Source organism: Micropterus salmoides, unplaced genomic scaffold (genome assembly GCF_014851395.1).
Source record: "Micropterus salmoides isolate LMB-PRFRI ecotype aquatic unplaced genomic scaffold, ASM1485139v1 Ms_hic_scaffold_4, whole genome shotgun sequence".
Classification (NCBI taxonomy): Eukaryota; Metazoa; Chordata; class Actinopteri; order Centrarchiformes; family Centrarchidae; genus Micropterus; species Micropterus salmoides.
In genome coordinates, this window is record NW_024043372.1 from 6827667 (window position 1) to 6854471 (window position 26805).

Sequence of the window (26805 nt, forward strand, 5' to 3'; positions counted from 1 at the left end):
CAGTTTTCAGCATTATATAACCTAAGTACTTCTTAAATGTCTTTTTGCCTCATCAGATAAGAACAATCTAGGGTAGACACGTGCCTTATAAAGCAATAAAAGGGCAATATATTTATGGAACTGCAGCATAATGACTTAACAGATTATCTCCTGCTCCAATTAATATATTTGAGTAATTTATGTTTTTATGTTTTTAAGGTTTTATTTTTGGTGCTATGTAATATAAAACCTCATTGTGACCTTCGATCTTCAAAAGCTATCAATACAGCTGCTCCTGTTGTGGTACGGCAGTAGTCATTAGACACTGGTGGCTCGCTCTCATTTTATTTGTGTGCAGTGGCTTTGTGCAGGCTCTCAGTACATACAATCTGATCTGATGTCTCCAAATTACAGCTTTCTGCTGCATTCGGCTGCCCCTGCGAATCTCTCCAAGATAAAAACGTAGACGTCTATTTTGTTTGGCCTTTTCTGGACCCCTCAAGTTAACAAGTTCTCCCCAACAAAACTTTTACAGTGGCTGGCGGGGTAATGACAAGACTTGGGACAAAAGAGGAAGAAAAAAGTAAAGATACGGCGAGAGAAAATGGAACCAAACTATAAGCCGAGAGGAGAGAGGAGAGGGCAGCAAGGGAAAGGAGAGGGGGGAGATGCAAGGTTATGAGGAGCGGGAGACTCAGCAGAGGAGTGGAGCTCATTAATGAGTAATGGGTTCGTGACCCTTCGCCCTTGAACACCACAGCTTCTCATGACTTTGTTGTTACTCCAGTACTGCAAAAGCCAACATGAGCCTGAGTGCACATATCTACTAAATATATCTACTGTATATCCAGATCTAGATCTAAGAGACAGGGTTGAATAAATGTGTGTGTGTGTGTGTGTGTGTGTGTGTATTCTTTGCTCACGCATAAATGCACACATACATTACAAGAAATTTTAAAGAAATCTTCAATTCAGTTTTTCAGCAACACACATGCACACACACATGCACGGATGCCTCTTCAAACCTGTGGCCTGTGTCCAGATCTGCAGTGTTTGCAAGGCAGTACCTCCTGCCATCTTAGCCCAATTAGAAGCTCCCCTCCTTGGGCAGAGAGAAGTGGAAAGGGCCCCTCCCTCCCTCCAACCTCCCTCCAACCTCATATGTGTGGCTCATGTGTTATGACAGCCTGACACTAGGCCTGTGTAATTACTACTGTCTGAAGGAGCGAGACAGTATGGGGCAAGACAAAGTGAGAGGAGGAGAAAAAGGTAAATGAAGGAAGACAGGCGAGGGAAAGACCTGAAGAGGAGAGGCGAGGTGGTGGACAGAATCAGCTGAGAAAAGGAGGAAAACGAGGCGAGATGAGACAGAGAAAGAGGAGAATTGGTAGAAGTCAGAAGAATTAAAGATAGCGAGAGGGAGAGAAAGAGCAGAAGGCTGGCAGACTACCCCCTGTTGTTTTTGTTTTTACATGCAGGTAATGTGAGTGTGTGAGTGTGTGTGTAAGAGAGAGAGAGAGAGATGGTTTGTGTGTGTGAGAATTGTGATTAAGAGTGTGGGTGAGCTGATAGCTGATGACAGTATCTTGTATCGGCAGAGTGGAGTCATGCTGCCATCATTGCCGCTCAGCCAGAGCTGGACAATTACTCTGATAGATGCTGTACAAATAATTCTCCTCAAGGTGATGCAAATAGAGAAATGATAATCAAGTATTTGTTGCAAGACTCTGTATTATATGCAGCAATTCTGTGTCAACGATTTCTGTGATATTATTCAGTGCCAGGGGAAGTTAGCAAAAGGTGTGGGGGTGCCCCAGTAGAGCATGTAACATTAAGGTCTTTACCGCAGATGCCCGGATTCCATTCCACCTCGAGGCACTTTGTTGCATGTCATCCAAAAGTGAGGGTGTGGAGATGAGCCCGGTGTATGGGCCAGTAAGTGATTAACAACAACATCAGTGTTGCAGGCTTGTGTCTCATGCTTATAGTCAGATTTATTGCTATTCTGGGGTGATTCCTGGAAACACTAATTGAGAAGTGCATGTCTCTGGATGCTATGTCTATGTCTATCTACTACTATCAGGGTGCCTTGCTTCTCGATTGCCCCAGTGGGAAGACTCTTAGGCTACGTTCAGACTGTAGGCCTTAATGCTCAATTCCAATTTTTTCCCCAGATCTGATTTCTTTTGTTTGACAGTTCACATTGTTGTTTAAATGCAACCCATATCAGACTTCAGTGTGAACTGTCCATGGCCTGAAAGTGACCCGCATGCGCAGAAGAATAACACATCACACGCAAGTACGCTGTTGCAGGCTACAGAAGTAAACAAAGTGCAACAGAAGTTAGCTCCGGTGTTACTGGTTAGCTCATGGGAGTCTCACGTTTTTTATTATCCTCTCATAGGTCACATTTCTCCCGAATTATGACAAGTGTTCACAACTTCAATCCTTTCTTTTCTTTATAGTTTCTTCCACGCTGGACAACGCAACTACCCCACAACTCACACTCTCCCTCCCTCTCTCTCTCTCTCCCCACTGTGTCCACTCAGACAAATAGCATGCACATAACTCAGAAGAGAGCTCGCGGTCCGGTGGATTTCAGGTGTAAGAAAGGGAATTTGTGAGCAGATGATAGCAAGGTAGAGGAGGAAGCCACATGTATAACTATGGCTTTTGTGGAGCTTTTTCACTCACTACAGCAGAACTGTGATAACAGCTGCTCTAGAATGACATCAAAGTCGCATCAATTCTGACCTTAGTGTCCAGACTCGGGTCGCATTTAAAAAGATCCGATATGTATCGAATTTAGACCACATATGGAAGTGGCCCGATTCCGAACTGGAAAAGATCAGATTCCACGTGACTTGGCCCGTTCACACAGTCATAAAAAGATTAGATCTGTGTCACATATGGGCAAAGAAATCGAATTTGGCTCACATTGGCCTGCAGTCCGAATGTAGCCTTAGAAGCTTGGAATCAGACTACATTTACATTTACTAATTTGGCAGATGTTTTTTAGCCAAAGCAACAGAGTTTAGGTTGGTGGGTGAAGACCCAGTAGTCACTCTGTATGTACTTTATGCAAGCTGTAGTTTTTTTAATTTGATCTGGGAGGTCATGGGTAGCCAGTTGAAGTTCCTGAGTCGTGGGGTGACATGAATCCTTTTGGGTTTGACCGAAAACCACTGAACAATACGTCTTTGAGATGGTGCTTGAAAAGTCCTGTTGTGATTTGGCCAAGAGACATATCAAACTGCAGGTTGAAACCCAAACAATCTTGACAAATCAGCTTAGTTATTTCATGACTCTGGGCAACATATTCTGCTGGTTAATGGACTCCATTAGCCCAGTTTCTAAATATTGTTTGAAAACATGAGACAATGACATTAAAATATTTATCTGTTAATGTGATTGATGCCACACAACTGCTTGAAAGCTGCAGTAGGCAACAATTGAACATACACAATGGAACCCCTTTCACATTTGTCTCTACTGCTCGTATAACTCCTACCAAACCCAGAAGTTTGTAACGCTGCAGAAGGAGCTGGTTGTCCTTTGAAAATGTCTTGTAGTAGTGAAAGTCTTGACAAGACCCTGGTCCCTCTCACCACAAATTGTCTTCCCAAAGATGCACCAATTGTTGGCAAAAGAGGGATGAGCAGTTTTTTCATTGTTGTTGGTTGTTTCTCAGCCACTGTGTTTGGTTTTCATCCAGACATTGCATTATTGCAAATATCACTAGGAGGAGCCAGAGAAACCTGATTTTTTTTTCAAAGATTATCTGTCTCATGTACAGGATACAGGTGTCAGGATATAGCAGAGCCGGCCCTAGACCTTCGGGGGCCCTAATCAAAATTTAGTTGGAGGCCCCTCTAACTGACGGGCGTTGTCACTATACAGTGAGGAAAATAAGTATTTGAACACCCTGCTATTTTGCAAGTTCTCCCACTTAGAAATCATGGAGGGGTCTGAAATTGTCATAGTAGGTGCATGTCCACTGTGAGAGACATAATAAAAAATCCAGAAATCACAATGTATGATTTTTAACTATTTATTTGTATGATACAGCTGCAAATAAGTATTTGAACACCTGAGAAAATCAATGTTAATATTTGGTACAGTAGCCTTTCTTTGCAATTACAGAGGTCAAACGTTTCCTGTAGTTTTTCACCAGGTTTGCACACACTGCAGGAGAGATTTTGGCCCACTCCTCCACACAGATCTTCTCTAGATCAGTCAGGTTTCTGGGCTGTCGCTGAGAAACACGGAGTTTGAGCTCCCTCAAAAGATTCTCTATTGGGTTTAGGTCTGGAGACTGGCTAGGCCACGCCAGAACCTTGATATGCTTCTTACAGAGCCACTCCTTGGTTATCCTGGCTGTGTGCTTCGGGTCATTGTCATGTTGGAAGACCCAGCCTCGACCCATCTTCAATGCTCTAACTGAGGGAAGGAGGTTGTTCCCCAAAATCTCACAAAACATGGCCCCGGTCATCCTCTCCTTAATACAGTGCAGTCGCCCTGTCCCATGTGCAGAAAAACACCCCCAAAGCATGATGCTACCACCCCCATGCTTCACAGTAGGGATGGTGTTCTTGGGATGGTACTCATCATTCTTCTTCCTCCAAACACGGTTAGTGGAATTATGACCAAAAACTTCTATTTTGGTCTCATCTGACCACATGACTTTCTCCCATGACTACTCTGGATCATCCAAATGGTCATTGGCAAACTGAAGACGGGCCTTGACATGTGCTGGTTTAAGCAGGGGAACCTTCTGTGCCATGCGTGATTTCAAACCATGACGTCTACTTTTTACTGTTGGTAAACGTGAATTACCAACAGTAACCTTGGAAACGGTGGTCCCAGCTCTTTTCAGGTCATTGACCAGCTCCTCCCGTGTAGTTCTGGGCTGATTTCTCACCTTTCTTAGGATCATTGAGACCCCACGAGGTGAGATCTTGCATGGAGCCCCAGTCAGAGGGAGATTGACAGTCATGTTTAGCTTCTTCCATTTTCTAATGATTGCTCCAACAGTGGACCTTTTTTCACCAAGCTGCTTGGCAATTTCCCCGTAGCCCTTTCCAGCCTTGTGGAGGTGTACAAGTTTGTCTCTAGTGTCTTTGGACAGCTCTTTGGTCTTGACCATGTTAGTAGTTGGATTCTTACTGATTGTATGGGGTGGACAGGTGTCTTTATGCAGCTAACGACCTCAAACAGGTGCATCTAATTTAGGATAATAAATGGAGTGGAGGTGGACATTTTGAAGGCAGACTAACAGGTCTTTGAGAGTCAGAATTCTAACATTGATTTTCTCAGGTGCAGCTGTATCATACAAATAAATAGTTAAAAAATCATACATTGTGATTTCTGGATTTTTTTTTTTTAGATTATGTCTCTCACAGTGGACATGCACCTACGATGACAATTTCAGACCCCTCCATGATTTCTAAGTGGGAGAACTTGCAAAATAGCAGGGTGTTCAAATACTTATTTTCCTCACTGTATATGACAGAGATACAACATCTCTTGTTTTTAAAGAAGACCCGATAAATCTTTCTTATATTCTTAAACGTGCAAATTTCTTAAACCTCATCATAATTGTTCATTTATAGTTAATGTAGGCCTAAACTTACCAGCATTGTCAGCTTCTTGGATGACACAAATGATGACAGATTTGATTTATAATCAAAGGACAGGACATCTCTATAGGTTTAACTAGAACACATTATTTACCAGCAATGTCAGCTTCTTGGGTTAGGCTACATGACCAAGTTCAAACCAGGCCTATCTGGTTTTGTTTGGTTAAATGCTTTATAACACCAGATGTGAACAGCTCAGCTCCAAAGATAATGTTTGATAGATGACATTAAAATAAAGGCTATGGCTTAAATTGAAGAAGACCCATGTCCTAATAACACTATTAACTTAATCAACTGACTTTAATAATACGATTTAATCCTATACTATGGTATAATACTAATACTATACCAATATTATGCAGTTTGTAAAAGTTGTGATCCTAGTATAGCGTTAGCATTGTTAATCTCAAATCCACTGTTACCTTTTTACAGATGTTTTATCTACATCTCAAGGTCTTTATCTGTGAATTGGTATATTCAGTGGTGTTCCAAAGGATCTCGTTTTCAAAATGAGTTCTTGGCAATTTTCTGCTACTTTGATTCATTTGTCTCCACTGGAAGCCTCCTTTTGTTCTAGCCATGAATAGACAATTCACACATCTATTCAAGATATTCACCAAAACAAAAATGTTAACGCCTACTTGACAAAATGATTACCCCCAAGCCCACACTATAAACATAGAGGAAATGGGTTACAATTGTAGGTATGAGTCATTGACCACACAGTAGATGCTCACATAAAAGCTCTGTTTCCGAGGCACAGTTTCTTTTTGAGGAAGATGAATTTGAGTTTTGATTCAAATTGGGTAAAAAAAACAAATCCTGCTTCTACAAAGTATGTTTTAGCTATATTGTGTGTGTAAAGCTATAGGCATGGCAGTTGTGTTGTTGCATCTAAACACATTTTCAGAGAATAATTAGCTTTTGAAATGCCTACTTGTGAATTTCAGGAGGTAAAATTATTCAAAAGCAGAAACCTGAAGCATTGGCGCAAAAATGTTGATCTAATTTTCTAACACAGTTCAGATGTCTTCACTGCAGACTCGCTTGCAGGCTAACCGCAGCCAGCTCACTGTGCACTTGCTTTAAGCACTCCACCCCGCTGTAGCTTTGCATCAATCAGTAAAGTCATATGCATTAGCATTTCAATGACTTCAAAGAAACACAGAGGTGATCCCTTTTTTATTTCTCCCCTCGGTTGCCAGTTTCTTTCTTCCCATCCCCCCTTCTCCTAGCACTCATTCTCTTTTGTCCTCATCCAACCTTATACTTGCCAACTTCTGCTCCACCTCATCTTTTTACTTCTTTCTTACTCCCCTCTTCTCGTTTTCTTCATTTCATCTCTCATTCACCCACCTCCTCTCTGCTGTTGACTTCAATCTCTCAAATTCTTTTTCCAAAAATTTGAATATGTCTCAGAAAATGAAAAAAATTAAGTATGAATATCAGTGCAAGAAAGACAAATGATGAGAATAAGAGAGAAAAACATAGATAATCAGATTAAATCATGTCTGCTTCATTTGCAATCATCTGCCGTTGTGACTAAACCAAATCACTGTCTGTCATTAACCATAATCATCCACATACGGTCCTAATGCTGTGGATGGCTATTAGAGCTCCAAACAAACTAAATGAAATTCAGAGGAAAGGGGAAAAGCATATTTAATTTTGATGACGTGTAGTTTGACAATGGCTCTCACCACTGATCCATGGTTGTGCTATGTGAAATGCTCATAGATATCATCTGTTATTTAAAACAGGTCATGTGTAGTATTTATTATCCTTTTTTCAGTGGTAATATGCAAGATCGTTGATTCATTACAATTATTAAGGTAATTTTACATTTCTTTTGTGTGCACTACTTCAGTCACCTTCCTTGTCAATTATCCAACATGGGATTTTAAACCTCTAAAACATCCAAGCAAAAGTATGTTCTTTGAATTTAAAACAACAAGGGAGAAGAAGATGCAGTTTTAAACCATGTTGACATTCGTCTGATTTCTGCAAATAACCAGTGGACATAAACAGCTTCAAGGTAGAGTGGAACATATTGTTGTAATTGCGGAGTATCTCTTCTTGGGAGTCACCAGGAAGACTATGCAAAGGGTTTCAAGTATTTAAGAGTAACTGGAATTAAAATAGAGACAATAATCAAAGAGTTTCAATTTGTGGTCACACTGTTGCAAGATTATGGATTATTTGGCAGTATATAAACTAGTATTTGCTGATAAAGGCAGCTCATTATGGAAACAGTGTTTGCCCCATCATCCAGACTTATGCAAATAATATTTATTATAAATTCATGGATAAAAGTGAAGTACTGTATATGCTCAACCAAGACATTGCTTTGATAGTCATAATTTGCAGGACTGCAGGTTACTTGGTAGGTCTCATAACTTTGGGCCTGGTTAGTTGATTAGTTCCCCCACCCAGTCAGTTAGCTGCTCCGATCTGTGGGTAAATGTAACTTTAGGCCTGTTGTATTTTTGTGCTATCTGACCCCTCAGATGATCACACCAGGGTCCGACTGCAGCTGCTCGATGGAGACCCCCATTCTGACTACATCAACGCCAATTATATTGATGTAAGTGTTTATACATTCACACAAACACACTCACACATTTATACTTTGAAAGGGATAGTAGATAGATTGTAATCTGATACACTTTGTTAAATTCAAAGAATATTTCCAAATGGTTGATTAGCTCTCTTAAAATAATCTAGGTTTCCTGCACAGCAACAGATGGCATTATTGCTCATGCACAGGAATGATGGGTGGAGGCAGTGTGAGAGACAGTTCTATACACCAGCACATTCGAATGTGCTGGTTTTCAGGCACTGTGAAGAGGTACAGATGGCAGAAGAACAGCCAAAGAGGAAAGGTCGGAAGAGTATAAACAGAGAAGAAAGTTGTATGACAATGCAAGGGCAAAGATGTTTCAACACTGGAGAAAACTAAAAGAGATATCACATATTCACATGCATCAACCCTCACACATATACACTCACTCAGGATACTGCAACAAATGGAGCCATCTGAGCTGCATTTCTTAAATAAATACATAAATAAATCTGGTTGCTGGTAAAATCATCAGAATACTAGAATGATTCTTTTTTCCTCCCATTAAGCTGTCTGCCTTCAATACCCTTTTCCCTTATTAACTCTGTCCCACATTCCCACTGTTGTCCTGCTCTCCCTACCTTTCCCATCCATCCATTTGTTTCCTCCTCCTCCTCTTCTCTAAGTGCTTCGCTTATCACTTTAATCTCTCGCTCACAGATGACTGTTATAATGGTAGTCTTAATGAATTATTATAATGCTTATTTTTAATCAGTCTCCACAAACAAGATTGTTTTTTTCAAGAAGAGGAGGGGGGAATTGGAAAACTAAACCAAAACAATACATCTCCTCAGTGAAGATACTCATAGCGTCTTAATGACAATGTGAAAGGGACGTGTTTTTATATCAACAAGGTTATCCATCTCATTGGAAGGCATTGGGTGTGAGGAGGGGTGTGCAAGGACAAGGGGAGAGAGCCATGCGCTTTTCATCTGTCCTATAGTGGAAAAATTAAGATCCTGCTATTATTTTATTTGATGTTTATTTAGAAAACGACCTTCAGTTATGCCTCTGTGTGGAGTGAAGGGACTGGGAGGGAAATGGGAAATATTAACAGGGAAAAAGGATGGGAGGACGAAACTGAAGTGAGAAGGAAGAAGGAATAAGTTAGTCCATCTGCTTGATTGATAGAAGGGATGAGAAAAAGCAAGATAGAAAGAGAGGAAAGGAGGGAGGAAGGTGGACATAAAGGGAAGCAGAAATTGATTGAAAGGCTGAGTAAGAAGGAAACAAGTGAAAGAGGAGGGGATAATTAAAAAAGGAGAAAAAGTAAGGACTCACTTCAGCAGGAGAAAGGGAGGAATAAATGATGTAAGAGAGAGGAAAAGATGGATTAAGAAGGAACAAGAGAAGCAGGCTGTGAGACCAACAGATGTAGAAATGAACAAAGTAAAATGGGACAAAGCTAGAAGTGAATGAAAGGAGACAAACTTTTACAATTGGTTGTAGGGAGTTTATATGTTGATTTTGAATTGCAATATAATATTTTATCCTTTTGGGAAGACACAGAAAAGTGCATAGCCTGGGAAAAGAAAGAAAGAGAAAGGAAAAGATGAAAATTAGAAAGAGAAGATGGAATAAAGAAAGAAAGAAAAGAATAATAAAGTGAGGGAACAGGAAAAGTAACATACTAAAATAGAGAAAATGAGGACAATTTAAAGGAAAGACAGTTAGACTATGGTTAGATTAAGAGGGAGATGACGAAAGTATGGAGACATTGTTTTATGCTTCACTTTTTTTTCTGTCTCATAGGGGTACCATAGACCCAGACATTACATCGCCACACAAGGTAATTAAACTAACATGATGAGTGTGTGTGAGAAGGCTGTATGTGTGATTCTACATTTGTGCCGATACAAGTGTGTGTTTGTGTGTGTGTGTGAGTGTGTGTGAGTGTGTGTGTGTCAGCCACCTGGTAAATGTCGTCCTTCCGGGCTGGAAGGCTATTACCACAACCTCCTAAATCTAAACTGCCGTATAAAATCCCCCTGACAAATTTAAGACCCCATTACCTCAAACCCCCGAACCACTATCTGGGATTGATAGTGTGTGAGTGCAAGTGTGTGTGCACACGTGTGTTTCCCTGTTTATGTGTGTATGTTTCCATGTGCGCCGTGGTAGTCAGTATGTGCTTTCAGTGGTGACGTGATTTTTACGTGACGTTGGAGTGAATGTGTGTTTATACATTCATACACCTGTGTGCATGTGCTCTGTTTGTGTGTATCAGTATGCATATGTCTCTAATTTATGTGGGTGTGTCAGGGCCCATGCAGGAAACGGTGAGAGATTTCTGGAGGATGGTCTGGCAGGAAAACTCAGCCTCTATCGTCATGGTTACCAACCTAGTGGAGGTGGGCAGGGTGAGTTCATCATCCAAGAGATTACAAAATGTGTTTATGTGTGTTTGATGAAGAGATCTAATAACCGTAGAGGTATACAGTTACATAAGTCATTAATTCAAGTTTTTTTGTCTTTATTACAGTTACAGTCCAATCAAAAATAGAATGATATCTTATGGCAGACCATTTCATAATACCCCAGTAAAGTTGCAAATCTAGTTTATAAAAGTATACCTAGGTCAGAACCATGGATAAGTATAACAGTTATCGAGAGAGCAAAAGTTTGAACTGCTAGACAAGTTCCTATGTCTAAACATTTATATATATATATCTTGTTATCACATTCCAAACAGACTCATATGAGTTCCAAAAATGTAAAGTAAAAGTTTAGTTTAGTCAATTAAAGTACTTGGTTTCAGCGGACCTTTATGTGTTTTGACTTAAGTCACCAAGTTACCCAAACCTTTCTGAAACGGCAGCTCGCTTTTAAGAACTGCATTAATGACAGAAGATGCTGTGTCAGTCAATTTTAAACTTTGTTACCTGTGTACATGTCCAAGAAGTCAGCGTTCTCCAGGAGAAATCTGGTTGGGTATTCTCTAATCCCCTACCACAGATCATGAGAACCAAATTTCTTGTTTACACATTGTTTAAGAAATCAACTTGATGGAGAAAGCCGACTGTAACTCAAAACATAAAAGCATGTAAAGAAGAAAACCAGAAACAAATAAAACTGATTGTTGGTGGGGATGGTGAACCCTGGTCCCCAGTTTAGTCAGATACTTTGTACTCCAACCTATCCAGCAACATGTCCTTCCTGGGGAGTTTATGTGCTCATATAAGAACATCACGCCTATCCCTGCTTTGCTGGATTCTGAGAAGGTGGAATCAGATATTTCACTGGTCAAGACAGGTAAAGATAGTAAAATAAAGTGGAGCTGGGGGCAGTAAACCAAATAAAATTCCAACAGATTTGTAACCAAAATATTTCATCACTCCAAATATCTCTATCCAAATGTGTAGTCTAATTACAAGTGGTATTATCACATCTGGCTCCACAATAATACAGCCTTGGCTTTTCTTTAGTGGGAGCTTATGTGACTTTACAATGTTATCCAGTAATTTCAAATCAGTAACTTTCAAATGTCAAATAATAAATGTCTATTATTAATCTATTACATTTTCCCTGGTGATCATCTTGACTTCTGCTTCATCCCACTCTGTTAATGCTCTTTCGGTGATAATAACCAGCATGCAAATTTAACTACATTGTAAGAATGTAAATGGTCTTTTCCAGGTGAAGTGTGTTCGTTACTGGCCGGATGAGACAGAGGTTTATGGAGACATCAAGGTGACCCTGATAGAAACAGAACCACTTGCTGAATACGTCATACGGACATTCACTGTCCAGAAGGTAAACGAGTAAACATCATCAACCAGAAAACAAACGGAGACCTTGAATTTTTAATGCATCTGTTTATAATATAGGGACCCCAATATGTCATATGGATTTCAATTATTCCCCCCCACAAAAGTGGTAAATAAATGTGACAAACTTTGATGTTATATCAATATATTGTTGGTCTGGTTTACAGAATACTTCCCACAAGACCTCAGATGGGATTTAAAACCCTCTCATGCCCTGTAGATGCTCAGTTACCCTCATTGCTACATGTTACTTATCACTTCCATTTTCTGTAAACCCAAAACCTGGATTACCATTACATTCATTTCATTGAGGGAAGCAAGCAGTGTTACTTGTTTGTTTCTCGGTGTTTAAGAGGAAGATTGAAAGCATAATTGCGGCCCTTGTAATCAGGCAGGAGGGAAAAGACAAAAAGTGCAAGTGGAACAATGTACCATCCTTGCTGTGATACTGTTCTCCAGTGCTCTGTGAATGGAAAAACAGCAGGACTACTTCACAATAAGAGAAAAAGATCCATTACTTTGCCTTTCTATGTTATATCCATTGTTTCTCTCTTAACCCCCCCCCGTTTAACATTCTACTTCTCTTTCTTTTTTGTTCCGGGTAATGATTTCAGTGGATATATTTAAGACTTATATTTAATTATTAGAAACAGTGTAGTGTTGTCAGAGAAGTATACAGTACACTGCTACATTCAAATCCTGTAGTATCTAAAATCACAAAAAAATAGTCAATAGTGGCAATTCTTCATTGTAGTCGATAACGACTAATTCTTACATTAATGTACAAATATAATACGCATTTATTATCAGACACCTGTAATACCTAAAATGTTGCTCTTTTCCTGCCTCGTTTTGTCTCACTCTCCCGTTTTCCTCCATCCTGTATTTCCTTCCCCCTTCACTTGTGCAAAAGCAGCTTATGAAGACAAGTCTTCAAGTCCACGCTGTCAGCTCGTTTAGCAAGCCATTAATCCATACCACCTCTATGTGTGTGTTTCTGTGTGTGCATGAGTACTTTAACATTCAAAGGAAAGCAGATTTTAAAATGCCTGTCATTCTGCAGTATGCATTAATATGTACAAACACACACCAGACACACACAAAATTCTCCATCTTTAAACTACAGTGTGTTCTGTGACTGTGTGTTTGTGTGTTTGTGTGTGTGTGTGTGTGTGTGTGTGTGTGTGTGTGTGTGTGATGAATTTGAAGAACAAAGAGAAAGTAAGACAGAGGGGGAGAGAGAGTATATTCAGGTTCTCCACGACAGTTAAATAGCTTTAATTGCAGGGAATAATGAGAACAGGATCTTAATGAAAAGGTTTATTAATGGCACATTCAAGGAGATTAACCAAGCACTGAGGACAAGAAAGTAAGAATCAAAGAAAGAAGAAAATCTGCATGTGCGTTTGTGTGTGTGCGTGCGTGCGTGCGTGCGTGCGTGTGTATGTGTGAGAGAGAGAGAAACAAACAAAAAACAGACATATCCCAAGACATTTCAGACATTCATGTCTGAGTGGATGGTAACATAATTTTCCATTTCCAATGTGAAACTCAGTACTGAAATGAACCGAAATCCCACTCACACAGAGCAGTGTCTGAGTCATATAATCCACATGATCATATCATCATGATCATATCCACCACAGTTAGACAGTGATTTTCCTGATCTGATCTTATCCAGATCCTGAAAGCAGGTCGTCCCAGAATCCCAGACAAACACCTGGCACAAAAAAAAGCACAGCCTTTTAGTCCAATATGTAGAATGTAAAATACATTTTTTAGAATTTGTACTAAACGCAGTTTCTCAGTATTGTTTGGACCCAACAAGAAACTTCAACAGGGCTTAGTTCACCCGATGGACCACATCCAAAACAGCAGAAGAGTAATCTGCTCTATGGCGCTCAGATCTGGAGAAACCAAACAATTGCATGCGTGTACACAAATCTACTGGCCAAAAAAGACAACTTTGAAGACCACATCACATACACATATTAGACAGATTAGACAGATGGTTTGAGAGATGTGTATAACAAGTTTATGTCAAACTGGAAAAACCCTGCCTGAAGTGGGTTGAAACGCTATTTGTCTAACTGTTTACAATGCTTAAAATCCTCACCACCTCTCTGACTGTGTTCAGATGTGGATGTGAATAAGAATAGGCAGTCTCTTTCTTTATTTGGGCTAGGTTGTTGTGAGAAGATGAAATACAAATGAGGAAGGTCCTGTTTGAGTAATACAAAGTAGTGCTCTCACTGAAATGAACGGGGAGGCTGTGCTTAAGCAGCACCTGGCAATCAAACCATATTTTCCCCCAGAAAACAGTTGTCCTTTAACTACAAAGTCTGAGTAAGACAAACTTAATAGAGCAACACAGCACAGTTAGTCTGTCTTAGTTAAGGTTTCGAGATAAAGGTCATGGATTCTGTTTTGTTGTCAGATAATGATTTTTTTTTTTTTTACTCTTTTCCTTTACCACAACAATCAATATGTGCTTCTCATGGATCTTCCCATGGGTCTCAAGGACTTGTAATAGGACTGTGAGCCATTTTGCCACGCCCATGCACAAAAAAAAATATTATACGTACATTTTTTGCGAGAATTTTGTGCAAAGTTTTGTTAGTATTTTAGCATGTTTTATGTGCTGTATTAGCAGAAAGAAATTCCTTCAGTTTCAATAAGGACCTCAAATGTTTCCTGCTCGGGCCCTAATAACATAATAATGGTAAATGGTAAATGGTCTGTATTTGTATAGCGCCTTTCAAGTCTTTCCAACCACTCAAAGTGCTGACATTCAGCCCATTCAGACACATTCATAGACTGATGAGCAAAGGCTAAGTTGCAAAATTATCACCAGAAACGGAAATTAACTCATTCACATCAATGGAACAACCATCAGGAGACATTTGGGGTCAGTGTCTTGCCGAAGGACACTTCAACATGCAGACTGGGGAAGCTGAGAATCGAACCACCAACCTTCCGATAATTTGACTGTTGCTCTACCCCCTGGGTCACAGCCACCCCAATAATAACAATAATATGTTAAAACAGAGTATGTCTACTGTATGCAGCGATTCCTACACATGCTTTATTTGGACGGGCCGCCCAGGTATATTAACGGTGGCGACCCATTTTAGCATTTAGCAGAGAAACACAAATAGAGTTGTTATCTATTACGTTACGAGACACAGACACAGTGGATATTTGACAAGCATAGTCCAGGTAAAGTGACAGCGAACACACCAATGCAGATGTCATTCTACAACGTTGGTTTTGTTTTCATAGGCTACATCATTACCAAGCTTACTCCACATGTGGCGCACATGTGCTGCTGTTAATGGAATCACGGGTGGTAAAGTCCAGAAGACAAATTCTGTGTCTTTTTGCCGACTTTATAAAACATACTGCTGATCTAGTAAAAAAGTAACCTCTCTGAAAGGTAGTCAGAGAGGTTTGTACCTGTATTTGTGAGATAAAGCATTTAAAAAATAGTCATGAGAAGCTTTACTACTAAAACAATGTGCATTTTCTGATAAGACAAAGAACAACAGGACAAGTAATAGGACTATGGAGAATGTTTGTCTGGCTCTTACTTTTAAAACCAAAATCTGCAAATGCATTTTGAGAATGAATGTTGACTACAGAACAATAAAATGTTATTTGTCAGTCATTCATTGAAAATTTGTTTTGAGAAGTGTAACATTTAAAGAACGGCGTAAAAAGCACCAGAGATCATTTTCCACTTTCATAGTGAAGAAAGGTTCTACAGTATTCCATCACCTATTTCCATCATGTCAAGCACCTTAATGTTGTTGTTGTTGTTTTGGGTTTTTTTTCACCGACCAGTCATGGAGGCCCTGGCTGCCGTCTATCGATTTAGAGAAGTAATTTCAACATCACAAGAGAGCAAATCAATTGGAAGTCAAGTTATCAAATCACCTCGTGGTTTTCTGGGTTTGATTTTTCTCCTCTTTGCTCCCACCTTTCTCTCATTCTCTTTGTTTGTCTGGTTCTCTCCTCTCCTCTGTCTCCTTTTTCTTTGTCACATCTGTCACTTAATCCTTCTCAAAACCACATTTCCTCTGTCTCACTTTATCTCTCATTACCCACCCTCGTCATTGACCCCTCTCCCCCTACCCACTCACAGTCTGTTTCTTGACCCCTCCCCCATTTTTCTCCTCCTTGTGTTATCCTTGCTTCTCAGGTTATCATAAGGCAGTCTGCCAAGACAAACAATTCACTACAACCTTGTCTATCTACCAGAGCCAGAATGGGAGCTGCAATAATAACAGTTACCTTCCAGTTCTATTCTTAGAGAGTAAACTGAACTGAAGAGGAAATGGGTCCCTCCATTTAAACTCCATTAAGTTTAGAACAGTATAATGGAATAGAATGGTTTTAATTATTAAAGCAGAAGCATGTAGTGTTGTGGAGGAAAATATCACCACTGCAAGCTGAAGACAGGGTCATACATAACCTATACAAAGTCCAGGGAACTTGAAGCAAGTCCTCTTAGCCCTAAGACTAAGCTTATTTTCAAGGTGTGTCATTGTAAATGGACTTGGATGGAGCTTGTAAATGGAGCGATTTTCTGGTCTACTGTCTACTGTGTATTACAACACATAGCCTACACACACAGTCATACACTGATGGCGGAGGCTGTCGTCACTGTCAATCAAGGTACCAACTGCTCATCAATACAGTGCTTTCTATCCAAAGCACTCACTTGATACTAAGCTGACCCAAACAAACACACTTGATGACACAGCCATCTGGAGCAATTTGGCCCACTCAAGTGGACTGGGATGTGCTAGGAATCGAATCCCCAATAACTAGATGAGCCACTCTACCATCTAAGCCACAGCCATCAAGGGTATATTTAATTATTTAGTCATGGATAAGAGAAAAAACAAACTTTCATTGAAATTAGACACACCATAATCAAAACAATCACTCAAGTTTCACCATGTTGATCAAATTCAATCTTCCTATTTTTTTCATGGGGAACAATATCATTCACTGGGCTGAGAAAATCACATAAATGACCATTTTATCCCTAGTTCATAAAATTATTACTAATTGAAAAAAAAGTAGACTAATCATGTCTTTAAATTTTCTGACTTTCACCATGGAGTGCAGCATCTCTAGTGATGCAGAACAGAAGTTTTTGTATGTCTTCAGCCGCTTAGTACAATATGCTGCCACCTCATTTTTGAGACATTATGTCTTTGTCCCAGGGAGGCACTCTGATGTAAGACTTAATTGCCTTCTATTTAGCATCATAACTTATCTTCAGTTTCTTAATACTATCCCCATTGTTAGACAGGAAAGTATTTACCAACCCTTTGTTTCTCTAAAGTTCATCATTAAAATGTCAAGATGCTATCTCGTGGACTGCCACATTGGATGCTTGTTGCCATCTCATTTTGCTTTAATCTCCATTGTTATATACCAAAATGTCTCTTTCTGTATCTCTTTCGAAGAATAGCCAAAATAAGTGGTGTGGAGCCTAATTTATTCTTTAACTTGGTATTTAAAAGTCTTTATTTTCAGCGAGCAGTTTCCTTAGCTCTACTGTTGAAGTGAATGTATTTTGGTACATCATAAAATTCTACTTTTCTCAAAAAAATTTAATTGTTTAATAAATGCAGATTCCATTGCCTATTTTTTTCTGAGTTGTAAGAAAACAGTATTTTGAAGCTTCCTGATATCTGTGAGTACTTGTGATGTCTTAAAATGCTAAAATGCATACAGAAATGAGCCAAAATAACTGTCAGATATGTAAAATATCAGTGTAAATTGTGCATCTTAACTGAACCATGGCATTTCCTCCTGTAAGTCTTTCCCAAAAGGACCATCATGAGATTTGTGAAATCAATTAATCTTTTTTTTGGAGCCAAAATGGCCATCGGTTTCCTCAAATCTCCTCTGTAAATTAGGCAAATGAGCCAAGATAAGTCTTCCTGTCTCTCATTCCCAGAAGTGGCCCCAAGTGCCATCTTGACATCCACAAGATTGATTTATTTTCCATCTGAAGCCAAAGAGGCAGCATGGCCCCTAGATTCTTGAAATCCCTGCTGTAAATTAAGCTGCTGAACCATGATATGTCTTCTTGTCAGTCTTACCCAAAAGGGCCATGCTAAGATTTGTGAGATCCATGCATTTGTCATCATCAAGAGACAAAATGGCAGAATTCAGAAATGTTTTTATGGAAGATTTTATTGGACTTTGTCATTTGTAACCCACAGAAAACAATCCACAAATGTAGACTATGATGCGCAAATATTTCACTATCCACAAATATGTATTTTTACATCTGTGATGTGTAAAATCATATCCACAAAAATACAGAGTGACTTCTACCCACAAAACAGTTTTTGCACATTTGCAGATTGCTTTCTGTCAATTTGTGGGTCATGTTAAATTTGTTTAGAAGTCACTCGTGGATATGATTTTACACATCACAAATGTAAAAATACATATTTGTAGATAGTGAAATCTTTGCATCATACATTTGTGGATTGTTTTCTGTGGGTTACAAATATTAAAGTCCAATAAAATCTTCCATACGTTTTCAGCAATAGCCATGGTAAAATTTGCAACTTAGGTTTCTCTCCCGTGTGTTTTTCAGAAGGGTCATCATGAGATCCGGGAACTCCGTCAGTTTCATTTCACTAGCTGGCCAGACCATGGAGTTCCTTGTTATGCCACTGGACTGCTTGGCTTCATACGACAAGTCAAGTTCCTCAACCCGCCTGATGCTGGGCCTATAGTGGCACACTGCAGGTAAGAACACAGACGCACACCTACACACAGGTTTTGTACAGAAAATAAACCTAATTCCCTGATCCTATTGGTCAGTGGCTGCACAGACCAGACAAGGACAAACAAACACAGCCACTCGCTCAGTTATACAGCTCTTGGCTCTTGCCTTTCACCAGCATGGCAAGAGAGCAAAGGATTTTGCCAGGCCAGTATAACACAAACCAAATAAATAAGCACAGGGAGTGTTGGTTTTGGTTTTGGTTTTGGTTTGGGTTTGCGTGAAACGAGCATGTTATTGACTTAATAGTTCCAAGATTAAATCCTTGGCAGTATGTGTTGTTCTATAACCACCCACCCTCATACATACATAAAGACAGACAAACACACATGCACATAGAGTACTTACACATAACAGTGTAACAGTGACACATATCTGTCAGGAACAGAGGCAGAATTACTATGCCATTGTTATTAGTGACACAAAAGGTCAGGTTGGATGAATAGGTCAACAAACAGTGTGCATTGGCCACAAGATAACCACAGCTCATTTCCTGTCAACATTGGATTATTTTGACGATGACCACAATCATTCAATTCAATTCAATTCAATTCAAAATAGCTTTATTGGCATGAATGTGTAACATCAATATCGCCAAAGCATCATACATACTACATAAGAACAATCATTTTTTCATCATTCATCATTCTTTAACCTTCACAATGTAGTTCTTGTAACCATGGCCACTCAAACCTTAACTAAGTAGTTTTTTTGCGCTCTTACAAAACTAAACAGCAGTAGCAGATCAGAAAACAGTGAGATAAATGAACGGTCATTTGAAACGTTATGGAAGGCACTGACAAATGATCTGTTTGTGGAGATAGATAAGTAACTGTTACACTGTATGTGCAATGACAAACATATTTTGTTGTTTGTTTTGGAGGAGTGGAGTTGTTGGCTAGATCACTGAACAGGTACCTCATTCAAAAGATATTTCTTACAGAGAATGGCAGAAAGAAATAAACAGACCTGATAACAACCCTGAAAATCTCCTTCTTTCTTTCTCTGTCAGCCTTTCCTCTGACACTCTGTTTTTCTTATTCCTTTTCTCCGATTCATGTTTCCCTCTCAATCCCACAGGTTATCAGTGCCAATATGATTATACAAACACACACACACACACATACACAAACACACACACTATTCGCCTTGTATATAAATTAGATAGTGTTAACCTTTAAAACGTATGGAACGGAGAGGAGAAAAAAAAGGAAATGCACCTTCCACCTGACTTTCATCCACACCACCATCATCCACCAGGAATAGAGGAAGAAAAAAAAGTGACAGTTTTAAGATCCCCATGGCAACAGTATATTTAACCTTGATGTTCTGTTCTCAAAGGGACATAACAGTTCAACTCTGGGGTCAAGTTGTCAGCAGGCACAAGCTTTAAAAGGTCAGCCCTTTGAAAAGCTATGAAAAAATCTTTGGAGTAGATTCTTAATATTGACATGAACATATGAAATGAATGTATTCCATTGTTGTTTCACCATAATGCAACACATAGCTTTGAATTGGTGACAACACAGGGTATTAAACCCCTAACCTGCCATATAGTGCTTGGTAGAGACAAAGGACCCTCATACAGTTAACATACCCATTTCCAAGTGCTCCATTCTTGCAACTAGTTTCTTTGCATGTTTCTGCCCATTATCTAGTGTGTTCTTTTTATGTAAATGTCACTAGTGTTTAAATATCAGCTACGTCTTACATTGAGAATGTTGCTATTCCAAACCTATCTCCTAGAAATCACATATAATACTAATCTGGAACAGCAGAATGCTGTTTTTTCATCAATGTAATGAGGAAATGTTTTAAATAGAGGTTTCTGCTGAGTCCCGAATTGTACGTATTTAAAAAACAATATATTGCATTTTTTGCCGCACATCCCAGTCAGTATATCTACACTTTCAATACAACTAAAGCATGATTAACTAAAAAACTAACTACAAAAATGTATTTTTGTTTACACCACATGTTCCAGGTTAGGAAAAGATCATCATCTTTGTTAAATACTCAAAGTATGCAGTGACATGAAGCACTAGAGAAGACATGTCTTTTAATAACATGTAATCAAAATCACAACCTATAACAAGTGCTCAGTATGCATACACCAACCACTCTGATCACTTCCCCAAAACTTGCATCCCATGCAAAACATAGCAACTTCCTTTATTAGTTAAAAAAAGTTGTCACTGAACTTAATCCAGACAGCAATTACACTTACCTAAAAATATATAAAGAAATATTTTGCTAAAACATTGTCTTGATATGTAGTGTATAAATGGAACATCTAGGAGACAGGGTTGTCCCCTAGAAATTCTCAGAGTCTCTCAGAAGCACTTGAATGTGTCAAAAAGTCAGAGTTTTCAACAAAGTCTCTGCTCTTAGCTCTATTACATTGTGATAATAAATGGCTGTCACAATAAATTAATAAGGTAATTTGTTCACTGTGATTTTTTACCTAAGTTGATTTTGCATGTCCATATACCTAAACAGTAAAAGTGGTTGTTTGTCAGCGACTTCCAAAATGACCCATTTGACTGTTCTGTTTCTGATCTGCCGTACTGATCTGACTTTATAGTCTTGTTAAATTTAGCTAACTAAATAGTTTTTTGAAAAGAATACTGGCATGGTTAAATAAAATTTAATTGTCGAGTTGGAACAAAATAAATGACATTACATGTTTTTATACCCTCGCTGGGTTTTCAACTAATAATCTGTGGACCGCAGTGCATAGGAATTTGGATATTCCAAATTTTTCAGAAAAACTTACTTAACTTACTTAGTTATTGTTACTTAATCAGTAGTAACAATTTTTTTATGTGACAACTTTTAAAAGCCTTCAAAAGCAAAGGAACAAAGTGGTGCACCTAAATATAGCATTACCTTGTCTCATGGCCTCCAATTGCTTCAATGGAACATACAAAAACATACACAAGGACAAAGACAGATGGGTAATTAGATAAAAAAAAGAAGTATACACATAGACAGTATGTGGAAGAAAGCAATGGACAGTCAAACGAGGTGAGCAGACATGTAAACAGACAGCTATAGTAAAAGTATGTGGACAGACAGGCAGGAAGTTATGGCAGTCACTTCCAATTTCCGGGGGCGCTCTGACGCTATTGGCCTGTGTCATGATGCTTTGAAACAGACATATACACGCATGCACATGCACACAGGGGCCCAGCAGTATTCTGGTCTCAACATTAATCACAGAGGTTGACAGGTAATCTGCCAAGGCGCTCCTTCCTTTTCTCTCTCTTTCTCCCTTCTATCTTTCCTTCTCTCTCTGCTCTTATCTCCCTCCCCTCTCTCCTTATGTTTATCTCTCTCTATCCCTCTCTCTAGCTGTCTCTGGGAACTGTCAGGGGGATTGCAAAGTGAAAGATAGGTTTTTCCCCTCCCTCTTCCAGTCCCTCCATACCTTATCCTCTCAGTTCCCTCTCCATCCATTCCTTTTCCCTTGATCTCTCCCCTGTGACGACCACTTCTATCACTCCCAATCACTAACCTCTTCACAGCATTCCCTCTCTCTGCGCGTCTCTCCCTTGCTCATTCAATTCATCCATATATCTGTCCGTCTTTTCTCTCTGGGCATTACAGTTCAGGATGTGTCGCTTTAACACCTGACATGCGGTATTAAAGTCTGTACATGTTTGTGTGTGTGAGTAAGAGAGAGACCGAGAGAGACTCCACCCACAAACTCAACTATGTTTATTTCAAACACCACATAGGCCATCAGTTTTTCTCAGACAATCACTGAAGTGTTAAGGGTTTGCAACATTTCCTGAATATAATATGACACCTAATGGGAAAATGTGACACCTATCAGTATTTACAGACTGTTCTGATCAGTAGAAAAATAGCATGGGTTGTTTGTTCAAATACTGAAAATATGTTTACATTTCCTGACAACTTTTTTGGTGAATAACTACGTAGTGAAGATGGGAGTTGTGTAATATTATTATTCCTCCATTAAGTGTATTAAACCTATATAAATAAATAAAAATCAGTGATTGTCACAATCACATAATATCATAATGTTAGTGTAAAAGGTTTAATGTTAGAGGGCAATTTGGCCTGTAGACAGTCAATAACTCAAATAAATAATAAAAACGAAAAAAAATCATAGGCCTAGCCAAGGACTGAGAAGTTGTAGTAGTAACATTTATTAGATAGTCAATAGTGTGGTTGATTATTTGTTTCTACAGTGCTGGTGCAGGAAGGACGGGCTGCTTCATTGCAGTGGACATTATGTTGGACATGGCAGAAAATGAAGGCGTGGTGGACATTTTCAACTGCATACGAGAGCTGAGATCACAACGAGTCAACATGGTCCAGACAGAGGTTGGTGTAAATTTGCATTACGCTCATCCGACATGCACACTCGTTTCTTTTTTTTTTACAATGAAGTATGTAAACTTCCAATTAAAGTAAGAGGAAATCATCAGTAGCTTATAATTATTGTATATATTATGATATTAAAATGGTAGCAAAACGTAATGAAAAGCTTTATAGCAAGAAGTATTTGCTGTCTGTAGTTGAGTATGAGAAGCAGGAGCATAAAAAGAGAGAGTTTCTCAGTTCTTCTTGCAGTCTTATATCATCCATCCCAATCAGTTTATCAATATTAAACATCCCCTGAATAATAGATGAAGCTAGTGCAAACACACATATACAGTATACACAAACTGTCTAAACCAAACACACGCACATACACACATTCAAACACACACAGACTAAGGATACTTTGTGTAAATGTGTTGCAGCTCTCAGCTCATGGTAAGGAATATATTGTGACATGCACACACAAACATATATTAACACATACACAAACGCATTCACACTGAAAGTTTGTTTTTGCATTATTCTTGAGGTTTTCCAAATAGTAAGTTGCCAAAAGATATTCCAGAGGCGTGCGACCTCTGACATATATAGCAATTGTAAGTCACTTCAGATAAAAGCGTCAGCTAAAATGAATAAACATAGAGCTAAGTCAACTGAGTAACTGAGCTAACTAGCACTTATACAGTGATGACCATACTGCTGTCTTAAATTAGATCCAATGGCCAAGCTTAATCAGTAGACCAATCTGCACCACAGGAACAAGCAGAGTCAAAAGTGATCAGTTTTCCACATGATTTCTTGATGTTTATTATTCTATATCCTTAAAACACAGAGGTTACTTTATATCCTTTACTTAGTGTCATAATATGTTCTAATTTTGTACTATCAATCATTTTTAAAACATCTGCATCTTCAAACGTTTGGTATTTCATTTTGGAACAGAAGTATTCATTTCTTCTCTAAGCTACCTTAAGCTGACCTAATCCATCCCGCCTCTGCATTCCATTTGTACTGCTGATGAAAACCTTGCATATCCAAAAAGTCAACTTTACTAGGAATAAAGAAAAACAGCCTCATTTTCAGACTGACAGCTCAAGCTCGGAGTCTGAAATTGACTTTTGAATGGGTTTCAGAAGTGCTAGAATCAGGAAAGTTACCCGGGGCATCACTTTGAGTATTTTTATGTGACAGCAATGGTATGAAAGCAAGTTACGTATGTATGTGTGTGTATGTCTGTGCGTATGTGTGTCTGCACTTGAAACCAAGCTAAATGCATCCTGCCCTGCCTTTTAAATATGTGTGGGAGCAATTTGTGTCAGTGTTGAAGCCGCTTGACGCTATTATAATCCTGCTCCGCACAACACAAAGCAATTAATCTTTTAAAAGGCACAGGGGAAAGGGTGTGTGTGTGTGTGTGTGTGTGTGTCTGTCTGTCTGTCTGTCTGTGTGTGTGTGCGCTGTTGTATTTGTGTGTATCTGTATGTCACTAGAGTAGGTAATGGCCAGGAGAGGAAATTTCAGTTTTCAGTTATGCTTCTGAAGCCCTCCTCCCCACTCCAAGGGCAACAATTAACATAGAAAGAGACTGAGTGATAAAGTCAGACGCAAATTGAAAATGTGCGAGAAAGCAGACAAACCAAAATGTGATGTGAAAACAAGGAAGAAATGGGAGAAAGAAAAATAAAAAGTAAAATAACTAGATAAAACTAGAAGTGAGAGAAAGAGAGAGAGGTTAATTAACATGCACAGTGGCTGCTGTAGCTGATGGAGGCTGATGCTGTTACCAGCAAGCTAGTTAGAGCACAAAGAGCACACTTCATCCAGAGCTCAGAAACACTGCAGAGCAAGGCACTACTCTTTTTTTATTCACTTTCAGGCTGCAGAGAGAGCACGAACACAGGCATGATTAATTCAAATGCAAAAAGCAAACAAAAACTGTGTTCACAATGAAATGTTTGAGTTTGTCAGGCACTTGAAAAACACGCGATGCAACTTAACCAAACAACATTCACAAAGGCCAAAGATTTGTCTTTTTTTCCAGAAAAGAACATTTGATTACACCATTTATTTGATCAATTACTTTTGCCATGTTGCAGGAACAATATGTGTTTGTTCATGACGCCATCTTGGAGGCATGTCTATGTGGGAATACAGCCATACCAGTGTGTGAGTTCAGAGCCATTTACTACAACATTAGCAGACTGGACCCACAGACCAATTCCAGCCAGATTAAAGATGAGTTCCAGGTAAGCACACACACTCTTGGTTTAATCTTTTTTTGTGGAGCATGAACAATCTTTACTCAAAAACAAGTTAAAATAAGTTCTTCACTTTTTCCTTAAGTAGGTTAATAATAAACTATGTTTCTATCAGACTCTAAACATAGTGACCCCAAGAGTCCGTCCAGAGGACTGCAGCGTAGGTTTGCTACCCAGGAACCACGACAAGAACCGCAGTTTGGATGTTCTATCCGCAGACCGATGCCTGCCTTTCCTCATATCTGTGGATGGGGAGAGCTCCAATTACATCAATGCTGCATTAATGGATGTAAGTGTATACTTTGGGATGTCAGTTTGTGTTTATTTTCTTTTTGTAGAATGTTGGTTTCTGTTCTTTAAAGTTTTATTTTTTACTTACTAGTGCTGTAGAGATGCCTCGATGAATTAGCATTGCTCTGTTCACTTGTTTATTTGTCTTGTGCTTGCTCCTGTAATTTAATTCTGATCCATCTCAACACTCCAGAGCCACAAACAGCCAGCGGCCTTCATTGTTACCCAGCATCCTTTGCCAAACACCATGGGCGACTTCTGGAGGCTGGTGTTCGACTACAACTGCTCCTCGATTGTAATGCTCAATGAGATGGATGCAGCACAGGTACAAACATACAAACATGCTCACACAGATACACATTTATCCCATATCTGTTTTCCCTGCTGTTGCCTAACTTAGTTTCAGAAAAACACCAGACAGCCAGGAGTTGACACATCGACTGGAACATCACAGAGCTTGATCAATATACCCAGAAACAATTTTTTATGAATGTAAATGTGTATTGAAGGTCCTTGGAAGTACACTCTGACTACTGAGGTTAGTTTCATAAAATCATTGTGCTGACCCAAAAACAATAAAAACACAAAAATATAAGTCAATTGCTAATTTATTGCATTGTATTAATTAATTAATTAATTTTATGTATTGCAGCAATACATACATTTACAAATCTAGAATGCTAAATTAATAATCAGCATATAATCAGTCATTAACAGAATTCCACATGACACAGGATTACAGGGTTATCAGAAATTTTAAACTAGTTGCATAGAATGGGAAAATGCAACACATAATTGTAGCACCACATGTAGTCATGTAATCAACACATTCTAACACAGATTTAGTTACCAAACACAATCACCCCGTGTTGATTGTGAATTAGTAGTGGATTCTCACCTGATACATGTCTAGCATTTTAAGTGAATAAAAACCTGGTTGAAAAAAATATGCAGTATCATTTCTCTTGTGTGTCTTGCACGTGTGTAGATGAAAAATATGGTAAAAATCCTGTTTTCATGTGTTATTTTCCAGCATGTCGCCTTTGCATATAGTATTATATTCCAAATGTAGATAACT

General features: G+C 39.0%; 1 protein-coding gene across 2 annotated transcripts in view; it reads left to right on the forward strand.

Moving 5' to 3' along the window:
* Positions 1-26805, forward strand: part of ptprt (protein tyrosine phosphatase receptor type T) — a 328330-nt gene that overhangs the window by 287776 nt on the left and 13749 nt on the right. For both annotated transcript variants that reach the window (XM_038696881.1, XM_038696882.1), the window contains 9 exons: positions 8126-8202; positions 9991-10027; positions 10501-10598; positions 11875-11991; positions 18634-18788; positions 23043-23178; positions 25275-25424; positions 25552-25725; positions 25921-26052. In XM_038696881.1, the coding sequence (XP_038552809.1) occupies positions 8126-8202; positions 9991-10027; positions 10501-10598; positions 11875-11991; positions 18634-18788; positions 23043-23178; positions 25275-25424; positions 25552-25725; positions 25921-26052 (1076 nt within the window). The remainder of the gene's footprint in view (positions 1-8125; positions 8203-9990; positions 10028-10500; positions 10599-11874; positions 11992-18633; positions 18789-23042; positions 23179-25274; positions 25425-25551; positions 25726-25920; positions 26053-26805) is intronic.